A 17,332-nucleotide genomic window follows, 5' to 3' on the forward strand; every position below is an offset into this window, starting at 1 on the left:
ACGTCCTCGCTGCATGTAGCGCTTTAGGGCCAATAATTTAAGCCGAAACTAGGGAACCTAGAGAACTACCTTACAAAACAGTTAGCACGTTTTAAACGACATGAGCTAGACGTCAGACAACCATTTCTTTATTTCAAATCCCATCTGTGCAGCCAGCCACACATTAAATTATGACGTCAGCATCGTACGATAGGCTGCAATATAATCTACATAGAGGCAGAATATTACCATTCTCACCCGTCGCTCCACATCCGGGGAGTTGGGAAACACCTGGAGGAGGTTGACCAGAAATCAATGCACCCAAAGCCCATTATTGGCACCGAGAAACAGACGTTTTAAAAGTGGTTCACACGAGGGCTCTGAGGCCCGAGATGTCCGCGGCCATAAACCTGACACTACTGCCCTGGTTTCTTCTGCGTGGGGAGGCAACCTTAACTCGTAACGATACGTTGCCCCTGCTGTGAAGGCATCACATTAAACCAGGCGTGGGACCCCTCCCCCTCTATAGCACGAGCCCTGCAAACACCGGGAGTTTCCAACTTTGACGCTCAAGTCTCCCCAGCGTGGCTCGAAACAACACGAGGGTCAGTGCACTCCGCGGGACTTACTGCAAATGCCTGCGTGAGAAAGAGGAGCATTGCTGCAGCTGCCACCGCTGTCCTGGCCATGGTGAGGAGTCCCGGGTCCGCGGCGCCCCTTCTACTGTCTGGAGCGGCTCCTCGTGGGATTGGTGTCTGCTGGGAGTTATGAAGGGGCACTGGCTTCTAAAACATTTTATCCAACCTTCACCTTTAGCTCCCCAGTGAGCAGCTTCTCCCTCCCAGGGCGGCGCCTCCCCCCGGCCCTCCACGCTGTGCCCAATCCCAGGAACGCCACAGCAGGCACTCCCTCCCGCCCGGCCCTCGGCCTCATTAAAGCGGACCCCTGTTTGCAGCATGCCCGGGCCACGCGTGCCCCCACCACGGGAAGCGGAGGCGGCAGCGCTCCTGGGTGGCAGACGTGAAGCGTAAAACAAAGAGCACATGTTATGGAAACCAAAAATTACTCAGAGCCGCGCTTCGTAGCCATCTGAGATTTGCTGAACTTTACTCACTACGAGAGGAGTTTTCAGGGACATCATAACCCCGCAGCCGAGCCCCATTTATATACGTATAAATTACCCTACCTCTGTACTTCTTCAGCTGAGCTCTCTTTTAAGTATTAGGCTTGGGGATTCATAACCATATTTTGTGCCGACACATGAGGTGACGTCACACAACCTCTAAGGAAAAACAGATATGGGCGCGTCGCTTGAGTTCCCTCTACCTCCTTTGTCCAAGTAATTTGAGGTGACTCCACATCCAAGACAGGAACAAGCACACCACTGCCTTTCTCCGAGGCGAAGCAGAAATGCCTCGGAGAAACGCAGTGGCGATTTCGAATTCGGGGGCGTGTTTTCCTTTTCTCTCCTCTTGCCATTGGCTGGAGGAGATAATTAGAAAAGTTGGAAAAAACACGCCCCCGAATCCGAAAAGGACAGGGCCTGTTCGGAGTGACGGACCTCTTCTCCAATGGCTGGCCAGCATTCAAGAGGCCAGCCAATGGAGAACAGGGGAGAAGAGGGGCGTGTTCAAGCCCCTCTTCTCCAAGTCATTAAATCTCGGACCGAGACTGCGCAAGCGCAGCCTTCGAGCCGAGACCTAAAAAGGCAGGTATACTACCTGAATATTTAGTTTTAAATATCATGCTTCCAAAATGTCATAGCTGAAATATAGACTACTAAAATATCATGAACATAAGTATATATTGGTAGCTATAAATTTACTATACTTAACTTCACTTGAAGGTTTATTTACCTTCCAAGTATGTAGATATGGAGTTAAGAATAGTAAATCTGTACTTAAACACATATTCTTAACTTCATAATATTTTAGCAGCTGATTTAGGCTGCAATATTTTGGTAGCTTGATATTTTTGTGCTCAGTATTCTGACTTGCTGCCCAAAGCATCTAGTTGACTGGATCACAAAACGCAGTGATATGGAATAGTTCTAAGAAAAGGTCAGGACTCTGATCCATCTCTTCCTCTGGGGAAGAGATGGTTCAAGGAATATTGTCTATGAACACTACGGCTCCAGGCCCAGACGGTATCATTGCTATTCTATAACGTTTTTAAAAAGACGAGCTGGCCCTTTCATCAAAGAATGTAATAGTTTCTTTCAGTCCTGGCAGAAAACCGATTTTGTGATGGCAGTAAAAGTTCCTTTTTAGTCAAACAGGATAAGCACCCTCTACAATGCTCGAAAAATCGTTTTGACGAACCGGGCAATAAGCCTGGAGGAAAGAATTCCAAAACTGATGAACTCGGACAAAGGCGGATTAATTAAGAACAAGCCAACTTTTAAAAATATTAGGAAAGTCTTTAATACAATAGATGTCTCCAAGAGAGAAAAATAACTGTTTCTCTCTGTCACTAGATTCTAAAATTGTAAAATGCAAGTTTAGCTGGATTCTTCTAAAACCTGGTAGCAAACCATTAGTTACACATTTATCAACTGTTACAGCAAGTTATGTATCTTCAAAACTGTATCTAAATAAAAAATGTACATTCTGATTGGATGGAAGAGGTAGAAAATTGTGGCTACTTTTTCTTTGGCGTTTGCTTTAGCAATTAAATGATACCCGTTAAACAATCACAAAACAAGGTTATTAAAAGCTTAAAGTCACCCACTGATAATATTCCCATTATGTTGAGTCACCGTGACCCCTGCGCCCTAACTGAGCTACTGCTTTGGGGTATTCACTCAAATTTAAGTTTCACAATCCGCATTCACACAAAAGAATGGCCTAGTTTGGAAGTACATTTTCTAATATATAACAATGATATATGAGCGGTATTCAACGACTACCCCAGATGCTCTATGCGCAAATGAAGTAGTATGAATATAAAATATTGTGAGCATTATATGCGCCTCAACATCTGTACGCATTTTAATTATGAATAACGCTACATGTTTTGCAAAATAAATAATATATACAGACACAATCCCAAAATATCCAAACTGAGAAGGGGGATTACCTTTTTTTTTGGGTACAGAAAAACACAACTCCACACCCAACGGGCTGTAAAATTGACCGCTGGAAATCTCGTTAAATATTACCTTCCTTTAGAAAGGGTCTCAAATTGCATTTCTTTTGAGTAAACTACAGTGGATGGAACGTAACCATAGTCTGGGCCGGACTGGTGCTTTCGGGCACCGGGCAATCCGAGTGACGCTTGGCTCATCAGCTGCCCCTGGTTCGCAGACGAAATTTCGTAGCTGCAGCGAAGAAGTTACTTTCTCTCCTGATCCTGCTATTCAAGTCTGGTTTTTAAATATGTTTAGTAGGGATTTTTAATGGCTAGTCTGTTCAGACCTGGGCTTTCAGCATTGCACTGTTTATTCTAATATCCTGTTATTAAAGCTGCGCTGTTGTTAATCCTCCTTGAGTGAAGGATTTAAATTCACTGACTGTGAATAGAGCACATTTCTGACTCGTATTAAGCTGTAAGAAATCAAAGATAATACTGTCGTTTCTAAGAAAAGTTATTTGTTTAGTTTGAATATTTCATACTATTTCGTTTTTTCTTTGCTGCTGGTTGAACTTTGAAATGCATGTGTAGTTTTCTGCGTCTCACCCATGTATGTTGTGAAATTTACATAGAGTTCCCAAGCATACTTTAAAACTGTACGGGAAATCACTGTTTTTGGCCATAATTTTCACTTCTTTGTACGAAAAATGCTTTGTAGGGATGATTAATGTAGGATCGTTAGTAAAGGTATGAGGCAAACGGAAAACCGCTGTTACAAACAAAATATATTTCACGTTGTAAGGAGAGCCATAAATTAGGTTAGAGTGCTGAGAGAACATCTTCACCTTTTAGACTGCCAAACGAAATTTTTATAAATCAGACTGTTATTTATTCACTCGAATGCATGATCTGAATTTCAACCCATGTTGATTATGCCTTAAATAGTTTGCAGATTTGTTTTAACGTTAATTTAGTAACGAGGCATGTGCAGTGGTTAGTATAGCATGTATATTGTTTTATTAATAAATAGTAGAATGAGTTTGTTTAGCGTATCCCTTGGATTTTACTATGCCTTATAATAATGTGATCACATTTGAATTAGCTTAACCAGAAGTCCATTGGGTCCTTAATTCCTGCATATATACAACTATTAAACATCTCTTTTTTGACAGAATTTCCCTTGGACGCTCAGCCCATTCTGAAAGTTTCAAAGGCTGAGAAGATACCTGCTCATGAAGGAAAAGCGAGGGATGCCCCAAGATATGGTAAATCAATGCACTCTGCCCCACTGCGCTTTAGTTTTAATGTGAAATGGCTTTGATGTCACTGCTTGTGTAGCACACTGCTACCATTTCTGTGGCACAGTAGTGTTTTCAGAGTCTGGGACCCCTTTTTTGGATAAATCTCTGTTCCTTTTCTCAGCAGCTGGTGGTTCAAGACTTCAGCGACTCTTCCATCACACAAGATCCCGGCAGCTATTGTCCCTTAACGGGCTGCTGATTTGCTACGCAGTTCTGTGAGTAGCCACAGTTTCTCATATTCCAGCAACAATTTATTTTGCATGTAGAATATATTTTTACTTCCTTCATGCAGGATTCCAGAAATATTCTAACAGTCACGCATAGGATGAAATTAAAGGCATAATGGGGTCGCCTAGCCGTTCCCCCTAGTGGAACTTGTGTTAAAGCTTAATATGGCATCCTAATCTTGTGTCCAGGAGTCTTCAGAATACTCACTCACCCAATATCTTTGAAGTGTCTAGAAGGACTGTAAGAGGGTGTTCAATAAAGTGGTGCAAAGCTGTAGGAAGCAAGGAGCAACACTTTTGTGTGTGCGTCATAATCCATGCCCGTGTGTATCAAGTTTTGCCAACTGTGACTTTTATTTTTGAAGTAAACTTTAGTTCTTAGATCTGATGTTTCTTTGAGTCCTTCAACTTTGGGAAAAGCCTTCCTCTTCGATTTTTGCGTGGACATTCTCTTCTGTTTTTTGGGGTGAAACGTTTAACCAATATTCTTCCGTTTCATTTTCACTGTCAAATGCATGACTTTCTCTGCATGTTCTTAATTTTATGTGCCAACACTACAGTGTCATTTTTGAGGTATTCATTGGGATTAGCCTCTTTTAAGCAAGGTGTTGTTGTCAAACTCCCAGATGCTGACTTCAAAGGTTGTCTCGTTCAATGTTTCGGTATCTGCTGTGTATGTACAAGTCCTGGTTAAAACATCAGTTTGTAAGACTAGTATCCTACATAACTCTCATTTGAGGAAGTGTTCTAATGTACTTATGGTTTTGTGGGTAGTTTTTAATGGTGAGACTGGTCTTGTATGAATATCTGATAATAAATCCCTATTGCTCATTTTAGTGTAAAAACGAGGGCACTGGCCAGTCTTAGTTTTCTGACTCTCTTCAGTAACTTGGCCATTTAATAGTCCCAATGTCTCGCTTTGTATTTATTGGTAATATTATGAATACTTAGTAAATAGGCACATCATTGGCAAGTCGCCTCTAGAAAGAAAAAGTGATGGCAGAGTTTGCACATTTTTAGATCTAAGGTTAGCCAATACCTTTTTGATTTTTATTGTTTTTTAATAACTGTGTATAATATACTTATTTAAAGGGGCTGTCTTCATTCATTGGTCTGTTGGAGTGTCATTCAAATATTGCTTCCACCCACAACAGCATGGGGCAGTGGGTCAGCCCACTTCAGCCATTGGGTAACTTTCATTTGAATGACTGCATTTTGCTCTTTCACAGGGTTCACATACAAGGTAGTACTCTTCAGTGACAGTGATTTGTTTTTACTTTATTGCTCTGATGTTGCCTTTATTAGAGTCTGATATGAAGGACACTTTCTACCAGCTCTTCCATGTGGAGCATAGGGTGCATTCCAGCTTTATCCGTTCCTATCCCCTGCTAATGGTGTTTCTAAATTCTTTTTGGAGTGTCATTTGTTTTTTTTTTTGACTGCGTCTGATTCCTAGCATACCAAATTGTATGTAATACTGTTTTCATGAAGTTGTAATTTTTTTCTTTTTTTTAGTATGCATGCAATGAAGTGTATTTCTAACTGCACTCCTTTATGTTATTCTGGAATGTATTTTGAAGGCTTCAGTTATATTTGTAAACCGGTTTAGTCCATAGGTATATATGTATGGTTTTCTTGTTTGCTTTCAGTGCTCTTTATGTCGTTATATGTGTATACTAATGTAGTCTGTATGTCTTGGTTGTGTGGCTGTCTAGTGTGCTTTCGGTGCTCTTGTATGTCCTACTTATATAGACATTTAACTATTATATTACTAAGTTTAACTCTGCCACTTATTCTGGTTTCTTGTTCTATCTATCTGCATTTTCAACCCTATCAGTCTGTTCATCTACCTTTGCAACCTTTTCTATCTTTGCAGTTCTGTCTGTCTGTGCAAGCCTCTGTCTGTTTGCCGGTTTGTGCAAGCATTTTTATCTGTCAGTCTAAGCCTCTCTGTGCAAGTCTTTTTGTCTGTGCAAGCCTTTCTGTCTGTCCGTGCAAGCCTCTCGGTCTGTCTGTGCAAGCCTGCTGTCTGCCTGTGCAAGCCATTCTATCTATCTGTGAAATACTCTGTCTGTGCAAGCCTGTCTATTGGCTAAGTATCATTTTCTGCCGGTCTGTGTAAACCTTTGTGTTGCTTTGTCTGTCTACCCAACCCTCTCTATCTTTGTAAGCCTTTCTATCTTTCTGTGCAATCCACTCCGTCGGTTTGTATAAGCCTCTTTCTGTTTCGAAGAAAGTTTTACAAAAATATTGCCAAAAAGCATTAGAAGAGGCTGTCGGCCAACAGAAAACCATTGACTTTTTCAGTCAGGTGTTAGCCAAGAACTTTTGATTTTTCGCAATTATGTGTATAATATAGTTACTTATAAGGTTTCTCGGCCAGACTTCATCCATCAGTCTGTCATTCACATTGTTTTTCCAGCCACTTTAGCACGCATCATGGGGCTGTGAGTTAGCACACTTCAGCCACTGACTGATTTCACTTTTGAGTGACCGCATGCTGGCCTTTTACAAGGATAAATACTTAAAAGTTATACATGGAATGCTTGATTTATCTCAGCCACTGGTATTTATTGTGGTCGCATCTCAGTCCATCGTTATTCTGCACAACATGCCACTTCAGTTTGGACCCAGCCATATGCAAGTCAGTCTTGACCCCCCCCCCCCCCCCCCTTCAATGGCAACAGTCCAGCCCGAACTGCTAGGCCATGTCCTCTGTGAACGGAGCACAAGCAGCCCAGAACCAGTTTTGACATGAATATGACTCATCAGCCAGGCATGGCTCTCACAAGGAGCACATCCACGCACAACGTCCTCTTTAGCATCAGGGACTACTATGGTAATGTGGCTTTTTTAAACCAAAACATATTTGTGGCTTTAGCCAATGATTTGTTTAAATTGATGGCTTGGTGAGTGCCCAACAATAAGGTTTTGCACAAATCATGACAGAACAAAACACGAATTGCCAAAAGACTGGAGACCAACGCAAACCGATTGGCTTTGCCAATGCTTCTTCTGTCTGTTTACCTGTTTCATGACTGTCCGTTGAGCATGCTCTCCTCAAATAAATGCTTCTAGTTAAGTTTATTTGCTGGTTCAGCTAGGCTTATGTTAAGGTGTAGTTTCAGAATTTGGTATTCGTTAATCAGTTCTTAAAACTCCTAGATCCTTCAGCCCTTTCACTGATGATCTGGCATCAGGTTTTCACTTGGGGGGCGAGGAGGAAAATAGACCACTTACAGGGGCATGGAGAAATGGGCAGGGTAGATGAATTGGGATTCACAATGTGATGTAATAGCTTGTGTATACATATCCCATATCTCACGTTCCACATTGTGCAACTCGGGGCTCTGCAGCAATAAACATCTTGATCCATAATCTGCTAATTGGACTTGGGCATATCCTCAGGCAGCTAAATCCTGAAAATATATACAACCCACCAGAGAGACTTGTGTGTAAAATTTACAGGTCTGTTACAGGCCGTTTAAAAACTGCCTAACAAGAAGGAAGCAGTCTCAATATGGTAATCTAGCGCCACAATGCATAATTATTTTACTTGTTTATTGATGAGCAGATAAAACCACACCCTTACACATAATTTAATCTAAATCTTTAAAAAATATTCATATAGAATGTAAGCCTCAGTATACAGGTCTTATGCAGTCTCATCAGTTTAATCTAACTCTATCTCCTGCTTACTAGCAATTGTCATGGAGACAATAAAATGAAAACGTGGGCTCATTACATAATTACTTTAGCCTAACTCGCAAAGAACGGTGCAAAGAATTCTCAGTGCCTAATGTCTCTGTAGATTTAGTTTCAGTTTCTTATTGTGAATCAACAGAAAAGAGGGTACAGTACAGCAGCATCTAAAATACCATCATACAAGGTCTCCAGTGGTATTCCAAGCTCCCTATACATCAACAGTGCCCACTCCTTATGTTTAGTACACCTCATGTCCAACATCATAGGTAGATCTACTGTTGCCCAGCGGAAAAGTGTCGGGAGTTTGAGGGATGGAGTATGGCAGGCAAAATAGAGCAGAAAGAGGTCTTGACTAGGGTCCTACAAAATCTAGCATATTATTTCGTAAGGCTAGTCCTCTAAATTTGCTGAGGGCTGCACTCTGGAGAGCTAGTATTGGTGATGGAGTGTTTTTAGTTATGTGTGTCTTGTGAACCGAAGCCTGTGGCTATTGCCCCACCTGCATGCACCATCCAGAGGCTGAGGATTGAGAACAGCATACAAGGAAGTGGCAGGGGGCATTTCTCCAGTGCCTTTAAGAGGCCGGTACTGCCAGGTATGGAGTACGTACACACCTTTATTTTGAGGTAGGGTCCTGCACTTCTCAGTAGCTGTGCTATACTTTTAGATGGTGAGTGCCGGCACTTTTCAGATGCAAGTAGGTACTATTGTGCAGGATACCTGTACTTCTATTTTTCCATTTGAAGCAGTGCACATCTCCCCTGGAATCTGAGAGTTACGGGGCCTGACGGACTGTGAAGGAGCAAGTCTCTGTGAAAGGTCATGTGTTTTGTGTGAAATTTGGCATAGTCTAACTGAAGAGAACTTTAATATACAAGCAAGACCCTAGGTCAAAGCAAAATTGCCAATTCCTTCAAACATTTGATGTGTGGTAACCAACAGGCAGTGTAAAGAATTTCTGTGATTAATGGCCACACCAAGGCACCTTGGGTAAACCTAAGGTGTCAAATGCTCGGCTGTTTAGTGGATGGAACATCTATGAAGAGTTGTTGGCGAGCCATAGCCCTGAAGTAGGTTTAATTGATCGCATAATCTTTTCTGTGCTGAAACAGATTAAAGAGCGGGTCTCAAGAGTAAAGGAATAGCTTGAATTTTTAGGAGACACTGCTGTGCAGCTTGCTTGGATCAAAACTACAGACACTAAAACGTGCAGATGATCTTCTCTGAGTTTCACAGGTATGCAATTGTGCTGGGTTGTGCAGATACAGCTGTTTTGGAACTTTTCTTTAATCTGATAAATTTGGCAAACCTGCTATGGGCTTGGAACTAGTAAAGCTAACCGGAGAGACCTTTTCATCAAAAAAGGACCTATTCTGTTACTTTGTGTATAAATACTGCTTGTACATTATACATTGTGTAGTTGAAGACCGCTAACTGCAACTTTTTTGATTCAAAATCATCAGCTTTGCAAACTTCAAACCAAATGTGGCCGCTATGTGTCCAGTTCTTAAAATATTTCACCTCTTAATGGTTATGACCAGCTGAAAGGACTGAACCAACAAGATGGGCATTATACACTCTGTTGCACGATCTCTATTGCCTCAGAAAAATAGGGCAAATTCCCTTAGTCTGGAAGATGCAGCAGGAAGCTAACCTTATTAAACTTCACCATTTGTGATTTGCCGTTCAATAGGATACTTTATATGGGCTGCGTGGAATTTGACAAAGCGGTGCAAATGTAGAACTCAAGATGATATTCATTTATGAAAACTAAGGTTCTTTGCACAAATGATTTTCAGATCCCATAATTTGAAATAGTCAGTTTAAGGCTTGGCTATTGTCGACTTTAGCAAGATAGTGTCCGCACAACACACACAATATGTAAGAACATACTGAAAGGAGATTTGGTTCCTCCCTCTTTAGCCATTGACTTGATTGGGCATGCCCCCTTCAGGTATTGGCTTACTGAGTTGTCTTAAACATTTTAGTATCCTCCCATAGCATTTCGTGAATGTGTATATTTTTGGTGTACATTGTGAATTTGTTACGAAGCAGAAATTAATCCCTTCCTAGATCTAGCCCTGTCCAGCTCAATGGTAAAAAAGAGGAAAAAAAATAATCCCAAACTTCAGCTGAGCCTGTGGGTATCTGATGCTTATGCTTTGAAAGCATTGGAAACCAGAGCACAGAAGGCTGCAGCATGGAGTCTCTGTGAAAAACTTGTGCTGATAGGGGGCCAGACAGATTCTTGATTTGTAAGTCTTTTTTTTTTTTTCTTTTTTTTTTTGCACCCACATATTTTGCATCCTGCTTTTACTATTCGGATTATCTGGATCCAACACACTTTGAAGTGCTGCACCTGCATGTGGTTGAAGTTATCACATTACATACTCAACGCTAAAGCAGGGGTTTTACACCACAAGAGGAATGGTTCTGAATATAGATAGATATGTTGTTTGTTCCTGTATACACTACTTCAATTATATTACAACCTCAGGAGTAGCAAACTCATTTTTAAATTATTAGTTGCATTTTTTATTCTTCTCTTTTAAAAGATACAAGTCTATCCTAGGAAATGTAAGTCAGAGAATTCTGTGTTTTTTTGGTTTTTTTTGCCCACCTAGGGTACTGGGATCTCACTGCACGCAATCTACCTTCCTGGTTATAAACAAGTCAATTAATTTTAATTCATGGATAGTGTTTTGGAATCTTCATTTCACTGGAAAGTTATTATCCTTTTGCTAGGTCTTTAATGTAGTTCCTGCTTGAAATCAGCAGATATATGCACAGCAGTGTAGGGATCTACAACGGTTTTTGTTTCTCCCATTTGGGATATATGTCTGGTTTAGTATGCTGCACTTTTGTACATTCTCTAGAAACCCCTGTAGCTATTTTTAATAAGTTGCACTGCTGGATGTTAAGTATTAGAACAAAGAGGTGGATTTCTCCACCTTGGAGCTTAAAGTGTTAAGTAATGTGTGAATAAATCCCCGCTATCTTTAGCTACCTATTTGAGGAGCAGATTGAGAACTTCTGGCATGAGGAAAGTAACTTCTTTTAAAGTTTACAAGTATTGCATGACTGCACACGCTTCACAGTTGAGCCGAGTACATCCAGTAGTAGGATATTTTGATTGCTTTTTGAATCATTCTGTATTACAATGTAATTAATCTTCTACCAGCTCTCAATTGTCTTGCGTATGTTTTCCCCTTTTCTTCCTCAGTGTCTGTATTCTAATGTTTTCGACTATCTACATGAGATCTAAAATCATTATCCTAGAAGAACGCCTCTCGACAATGGGTCCTTTTTTTGTGAATGAGTAAGTATACTTTTATCTAGTTGGTGATCTGCATATTGTGTGTGTGTGATTGTTGGCTCAACCGAAATTGGTGTCAGCACTCGTCTTGTGGTGGTGATGTGATCGTTAGTCTAGTGACTGACAAGAATTCTGAGAAATAGACTGACAAGAATTCTGAGAAATAGACTAAGTACTCAAAATATTTCCAAATAAGCAGACAAAATAGCACCGTCTTACTCAACAATTGCCTTTTGCTTAATAGGAACATGAATGCTTTCACCTTACTCTATTCTGTGGTAGCAATTGCCCATTTTGTTTTCCTAAAATGCGGTGTATGTATTGTATATTGTCTCTAAATAGTGTACCGCGGACAATTAATATTTGGAGTTCTGTGAGATTGAAAACCATGATTGAACTCTGTGAAGATTGAGAACAGTCTTAGTTGTTAAAGCTAAGAGGAGAGCTGTTGTGATGGATACAAAGTCGGTTGCTGTACAGAAGTTAACAAAAGTTGAACTGTTTCCGAAATTCACTGACAGGACAGTGGTGGAAGCGAGTGTAAGAGTGTCTAGGGTGTCTGTACTGGATACCGTGCTTCTGGAGCGGTAAGTCTTAGCTATTCATATCTCAGAGATGTGAGACAGGTAGCTGAGATGACAATGGCCCTCCTTTTGATACTTAACTAGCTTCTAGACTTAATATTGCAAACAAGGAGGTTATTAGTACATAAAATGTACCCAGTTTATACATTTGAAGAGATGCGGAATGGAAATGACATTAAATAAATGGGTATGTCTTTTAATTAGAGGCCACGAAAAAAGGAGAGGCGCAAAAAGAAACCATGTAGGCTATACATGTGTTTAAAAATCCAGTAGGGACAGCAGAGTAGATTCTTAAAATAAGGTTTCTTCTTGGGTACTGCTACAGTTTTTAGAGGAAGGACAATATGCTAAAAAAAATCAAAGGGGGAATATAATTTGCAGGTCATAACACTGAGACAGGCTTGGAGTGGGGGCGTGGGGTTGTGACAAATGGGAAAACTCAACAGAAAGTTCATAGTGTCCAACAAAGATTCCTACCCTCCCAAGTGATTTCTGACAGAGCATATGACGCTAGTTGAAATGAGTTTCCGTGTTCAGATATATTGTGGAGTGTTGTGTTTTGGTTACTTCAAGGCTCTGGGCCATGTGCACTGTGTGTATTTGCCTTGGTGTTCTTGAGTTTGGGAGCATTAATCCTCACCTTGCCTGCCTAAGTAAAAATGGTGTCAGATGTCAAATGAGGTGGTTTCCTGGCCTTCAACAATAATACAGTAATGCTCCAAGAGGGTATGAATACTGAAGTATTTATTCTTCATCATTGTCAAATATGAACAGTGCACACAAGAGTCCTTGTAGCTCTGTGAGTGAGACCGTTTGTAGGTGCAGGTAGATTTTCTCTCTTCACATAGATGAACTGTCCAAATCTCCCTGGACACCGCTGACCTTCAAAGAAGATAAAATCAATTGGGAATGGTCTGGTAAAGTACCCTTACTGCTTGCGTACTGATTGGGGTATGTCCTTGATATAGGAATCATCCCACTTCATTTCCCACCACAGAGAAATCTCTGCAGTTTGGCTCACCCTCCATCCTGACGAAGGAATGTGATACTTGCTTTGCTAGGACTTGGACTCCTGCCTCTGGTCCTTCAAAAGCTTTTCTTCTTTGGGCTGAACTTTGACAGCAAGGGTGGCTTTTCCAGGAGACCTGTGCAGGTAAGGTTTCTGATGCCATGTAGGACAGAGTCCCTATTCCACGCTTGCACACCAGCGTCCCTTCCCTGGAACTTGTGTACCTGCTGGAGTATAGAGAATTTCAGTCTGCACCAGATTCTATCTGAGGACTAAATATCAGACTAAACGAGAATTGGTCTCTTTGTTGGTCCATTGGAAAAAACGTTTTGGGTAATCCTGAGAGAAATGTGTGTTTTGAGTGTGGTCCATGATGAGTATGGGGGGGGGGGTTCCAGTGAGGTGGCGATTTTTTGCATTAATGTATATAGGATTGACTTAATTGTGTTGTATTACTAGTTGGATTAATTCATCCATTGTTGGTCCTGTTTAAGATATTTATGAATAAAATATGTATGATAAAATAATGAAAAATGTTTTTGTAAGTCAGAGCAAAAATGTAAATTAAAAAAAAAAGAAAATGTAAAAAAAAGTTTGTAATAAAATATTTGAGGGTGTGTTTATGGGTATATTTATTTTCATGTTTGATGTTTTGTTTCCCCTTTGTTCCCAAACCTAAAATCCGGTATTACGGGGTTCCTTTTGTGGTTGGGAGTAGAACCATGATTACATACATGTTGCCCTCTACAGTGTTTCATTAAATATAATGGACTTGAAGATTTATCTAGGAGGGCTTTTGGAATGCTTTGTGAAACCAATAGAGTCGTAAACCTCTAAGAATAGGAGTGTTTTTGCAGGAATAGATTTCCAATTTTTAAAAAAATGACTTTACTGGTGCTCAGATTTAAGAAATTGTACACCAGTCGATAACATTTTTCATATTGTTTAGGATTTTATGTCAAAGGAGGAAGTAGCAACAGGGGCTGTCTCCCCCTACCTCCAGTTATTACTTGAACCATTTCCATTGAACTTTTTTCACAGGTTTAGAGGAGTTGACCAGACTCACTGGTACTCCCCTGTGAACAGCACAGAAGTCCCCCTCTCCCAAGCTTGCTACTTAGGTTTCCTCCTTTCTGTTGAGCTCCGGATTATATTGCTTCTTGTCATCTGCTATAAACTGCAGCCCTTTCACTTCCAGTGCGCTCGAATATGAATCCTAGTCTATCTCCCACACTGTTGCTTCCTGCCCTACCCATCTCTGGACTGTCCCAAGCTCTCCACTTAATCTAAAGCTTTTTTAACGTCGAGCCTGCCAAGTCTCTTATGTATTAATCTGGGTCTAGATTTGTAAAAGATTGATTCAGATAAATTCCCTGCTTGTCTTTGGCTTCCTATCCTCAAATTTCTAACAGTTCTTTTTGTGGAATGCTCAAAGGGTGAGCTGCGCAGAAAAGTGACTCTCCAAGCCTGCTTGGATCTGCCGCTCTGGAATTACTTTTTGTATGGTATTTTTTAAAAATATTTTCAGGGGGCATGTCCAAGATGGCACCTAAGTAGCTGTGCTTTCTCTGAGCTCTGCCGCCCGCTTTTGCAAAAGTAGCATGCTCCGGGACACCACCATGACTCAACACCATGGGGGAAGCCCTCTGGGTACACTGGGTGGCAGCATTGCAATTTTTTGGTTACAATACTGAGATCTCCGGCCTGAGAGGAATAGCGTAGACACAACTAAAATGGCGGCTTTCGCAAGCCTTGATCCTGACGGCCCTGGCAGGCTGTGCTGAATCACCTCTGGCCCCAATGCATCACATGGACTGCCCAGCACACAATAGCAGTGAGACCTGCAGCGATGCTTGTTCGACCAACGCCCGCAAGTGCAGCGCGGAGGCAGGATCCGGGCTGTAGCAGTGATGTCAGTTGGATCGTGTCCCCTACAATAAAAGCCATCTTCAGCCTGCATTAAGAAACCAAGAGGCAACAAAACTTCACAAAGGACGGCCCTGGGATGGCAGCAAGGTGCTAGGCGACGCATACTGATGGTGGAGGAGAGGCGTTTCTACTTACAGCCAGGGGAGACAAATTGCAGCGATTCTAATTTCCTGGCACAGAGAAAGGACCAGGGACCCTGCAAAGATGAACATTGGGGGCACTGCTGGGAGGAACATCCGTCCACTCAGCAACAGCGTCATAGGTTGGTGTGGGCTCTACTGGAGTGGGTGCCTCATCGAGGGAAAGCCTGAAAAGGCAGCCCCCACCACAACGCTTTCAACCTCTGCCTACTGAGGGAGTGTACACTGATTTAGCAGCTTTGGCGAGCTTCGGACCCTACAGATTTAGCAGCAGTGGGGCCTTGGCATTACTGTTTCAGCAGACACACCTGGTGAGACTTGCAGTACGGGGGGGTCCCGCATGCAGACAGAGACCTGGGGGAGACTACTTCTAGGAAAACCTTTGTTATTTGGCTCCACAGGAGTCGAAACAGCCCCCCGCCGGCTCCTCTGGCAGGATTCTGCAGAAGAATTCCCTACCAAGAGGATCCCCCAGTTGTAAGGGAGCAAGCCTAGACACACCTGGTGGTGGTGACCTGGGGCTCCTGACTCTCTAGTCAGCCTGACTCCATTGGTGGGGTTGACCTGGTGCTAAAACTATCACTTTGAAGGACATGCTCAGTAAGCCCCCAGCCAGAAAATCTGAGCAACATTGGGACGCCTCACCCACTGCACCCTCCCACGTGGCTGCGACTAAATCAGACTCCTAGGAGGAGGAGGCGGCATCTGTCACCCATGCCTTGTTGGACACCCTATTTAGCACAATGAGAGATGACATAGCTGCCCTCAAACAAGACAGGGCAGCAGATGTCAAGGACATAAAGAAAGACCTGGGGGAATTGGGCCAAGGAGTGGTCACCTTGGAACAAACCTGTGACTCATGAGAAGAGGAACTAGACTACCACCGATATGAATTACTACAACTGCGTGACGAAATTGTAGAACTGCAATCGCACCTTTAAGATCTTGAAAAACAGATTGTGCCAATCCAACATCAGAATTAAAGGGGTCCCTCTCCAGGCGTACTGGCGGACTAGGTCATTTGCTTATTCCGCCACGTGGCGCTAGACCTTGCAGACAAGGACATTGTTTTGGATCACACCCATAGAGCGGGCAGACCAGCTAAATCCCTTGACATGCCTCAGGATATCCTGACTTGCTTGCATCACTACTGTCAGAAAGGGTTGTATGACAGAGGCGCGCATGGCTAAACCACACGTGCCTCTACCACGCACCCCAAACCACAAATGCGTCGTAACCACGCACTCCTTTACCACGCATGCCTTTACCACTCATTTTCATTGTAAAGGCATGAATGGTAAGGGGTATGCGTGGGTAAGGTTTGTCACTACTCTGACCCTGTCCCAAGCCCTAAAATTTGAATCCCCTACCGCACCCCCCACCCCGCCCTGAGGCCTAAACCTGCCCTGCCTTTAAAACTACCCCTCCCCTCCCACTGCCAAGGCCTAAAACCATGCCTCTTACCATATATTACCCCGCCACCCGCTGTCTCTAAAAATACCCCAGCCACTTCCACCCCCACCCCAATCCCTTTTACAGTTCTGAGGCCTAAAACCCTGCCCCAATTTTTAAAAAAAATGATCCAGATTTCTCTCCCCTTCCTGACCCCACTCCTTAAAACTCCCCACCCTGACCCCTAAAAACCTGGCACCCCCGCCCTGACCCCTAAAAGCGACCTCATCCCAAACCCCCCCCCCCCCCCCCCCCCCCCCCCCCCAAACCCAGCCCCAGCCCCATTTACCTGTTCCGCATCCGGAGCTTTAAGTTCCGACGCTTCCCCGCCCATCCTGAACACTATGTATGGTTAAGGCAGATGTGTATTTCAGGCAAGCGTGGTTAAGTTTGCAGTGTTCGGTAACGCGTGCCTCTGCTGTTGGAAAAAAGCCATCATGTCAGTAGTGAGGCCAGAATGCTATCCTCTTTAAAGGGAGCGATGGTATGGTTATTCCAAGACTTGTCTCTTCTAACATTACAGCGCCATATGGTACTTTGACCAGCCACCTTATTCCTATGGGAGAAGGGTGTCCTGCAGAAGTGGCAAGGGGGGGGGGGGGGGTGTATCACCTTTCT

General features: G+C 42.7%; 1 protein-coding gene across 6 annotated transcripts in view; it reads left to right on the forward strand.

Moving 5' to 3' along the window:
• The window catches only part of GRAMD2B (GRAM domain containing 2B), a 482,135-nt gene that overhangs the window by 441,410 nt on the left and 23,393 nt on the right, over positions 1 to 17,332 (forward strand). For 3 of the 6 annotated variants that reach the window (XM_085632688.1, XM_085632692.1, XM_085632690.1), the window contains exons 10-12: positions 4,224 to 4,316; positions 4,474 to 4,567; positions 11,508 to 11,603. In XM_085632688.1, the coding sequence (XP_085488814.1) occupies positions 4,224 to 4,316; positions 4,474 to 4,567; positions 11,508 to 11,603 (283 nt within the window). The remainder of the gene's footprint in view (positions 1 to 4,223; positions 4,317 to 4,473; positions 4,568 to 11,507; positions 11,604 to 17,332) is intronic. The other 3 variants (XM_085632689.1, XM_085632691.1, XM_085632693.1) reach the window with 1 other exon arrangement.

The sequence above is a fragment of the Triturus cristatus genome, chromosome 2_1, assembly GCF_964204655.1.
Source record: "Triturus cristatus chromosome 2_1, aTriCri1.1, whole genome shotgun sequence".
In the NCBI taxonomy this organism is placed as follows: domain Eukaryota; kingdom Metazoa; phylum Chordata; class Amphibia; order Caudata; family Salamandridae; genus Triturus; species Triturus cristatus.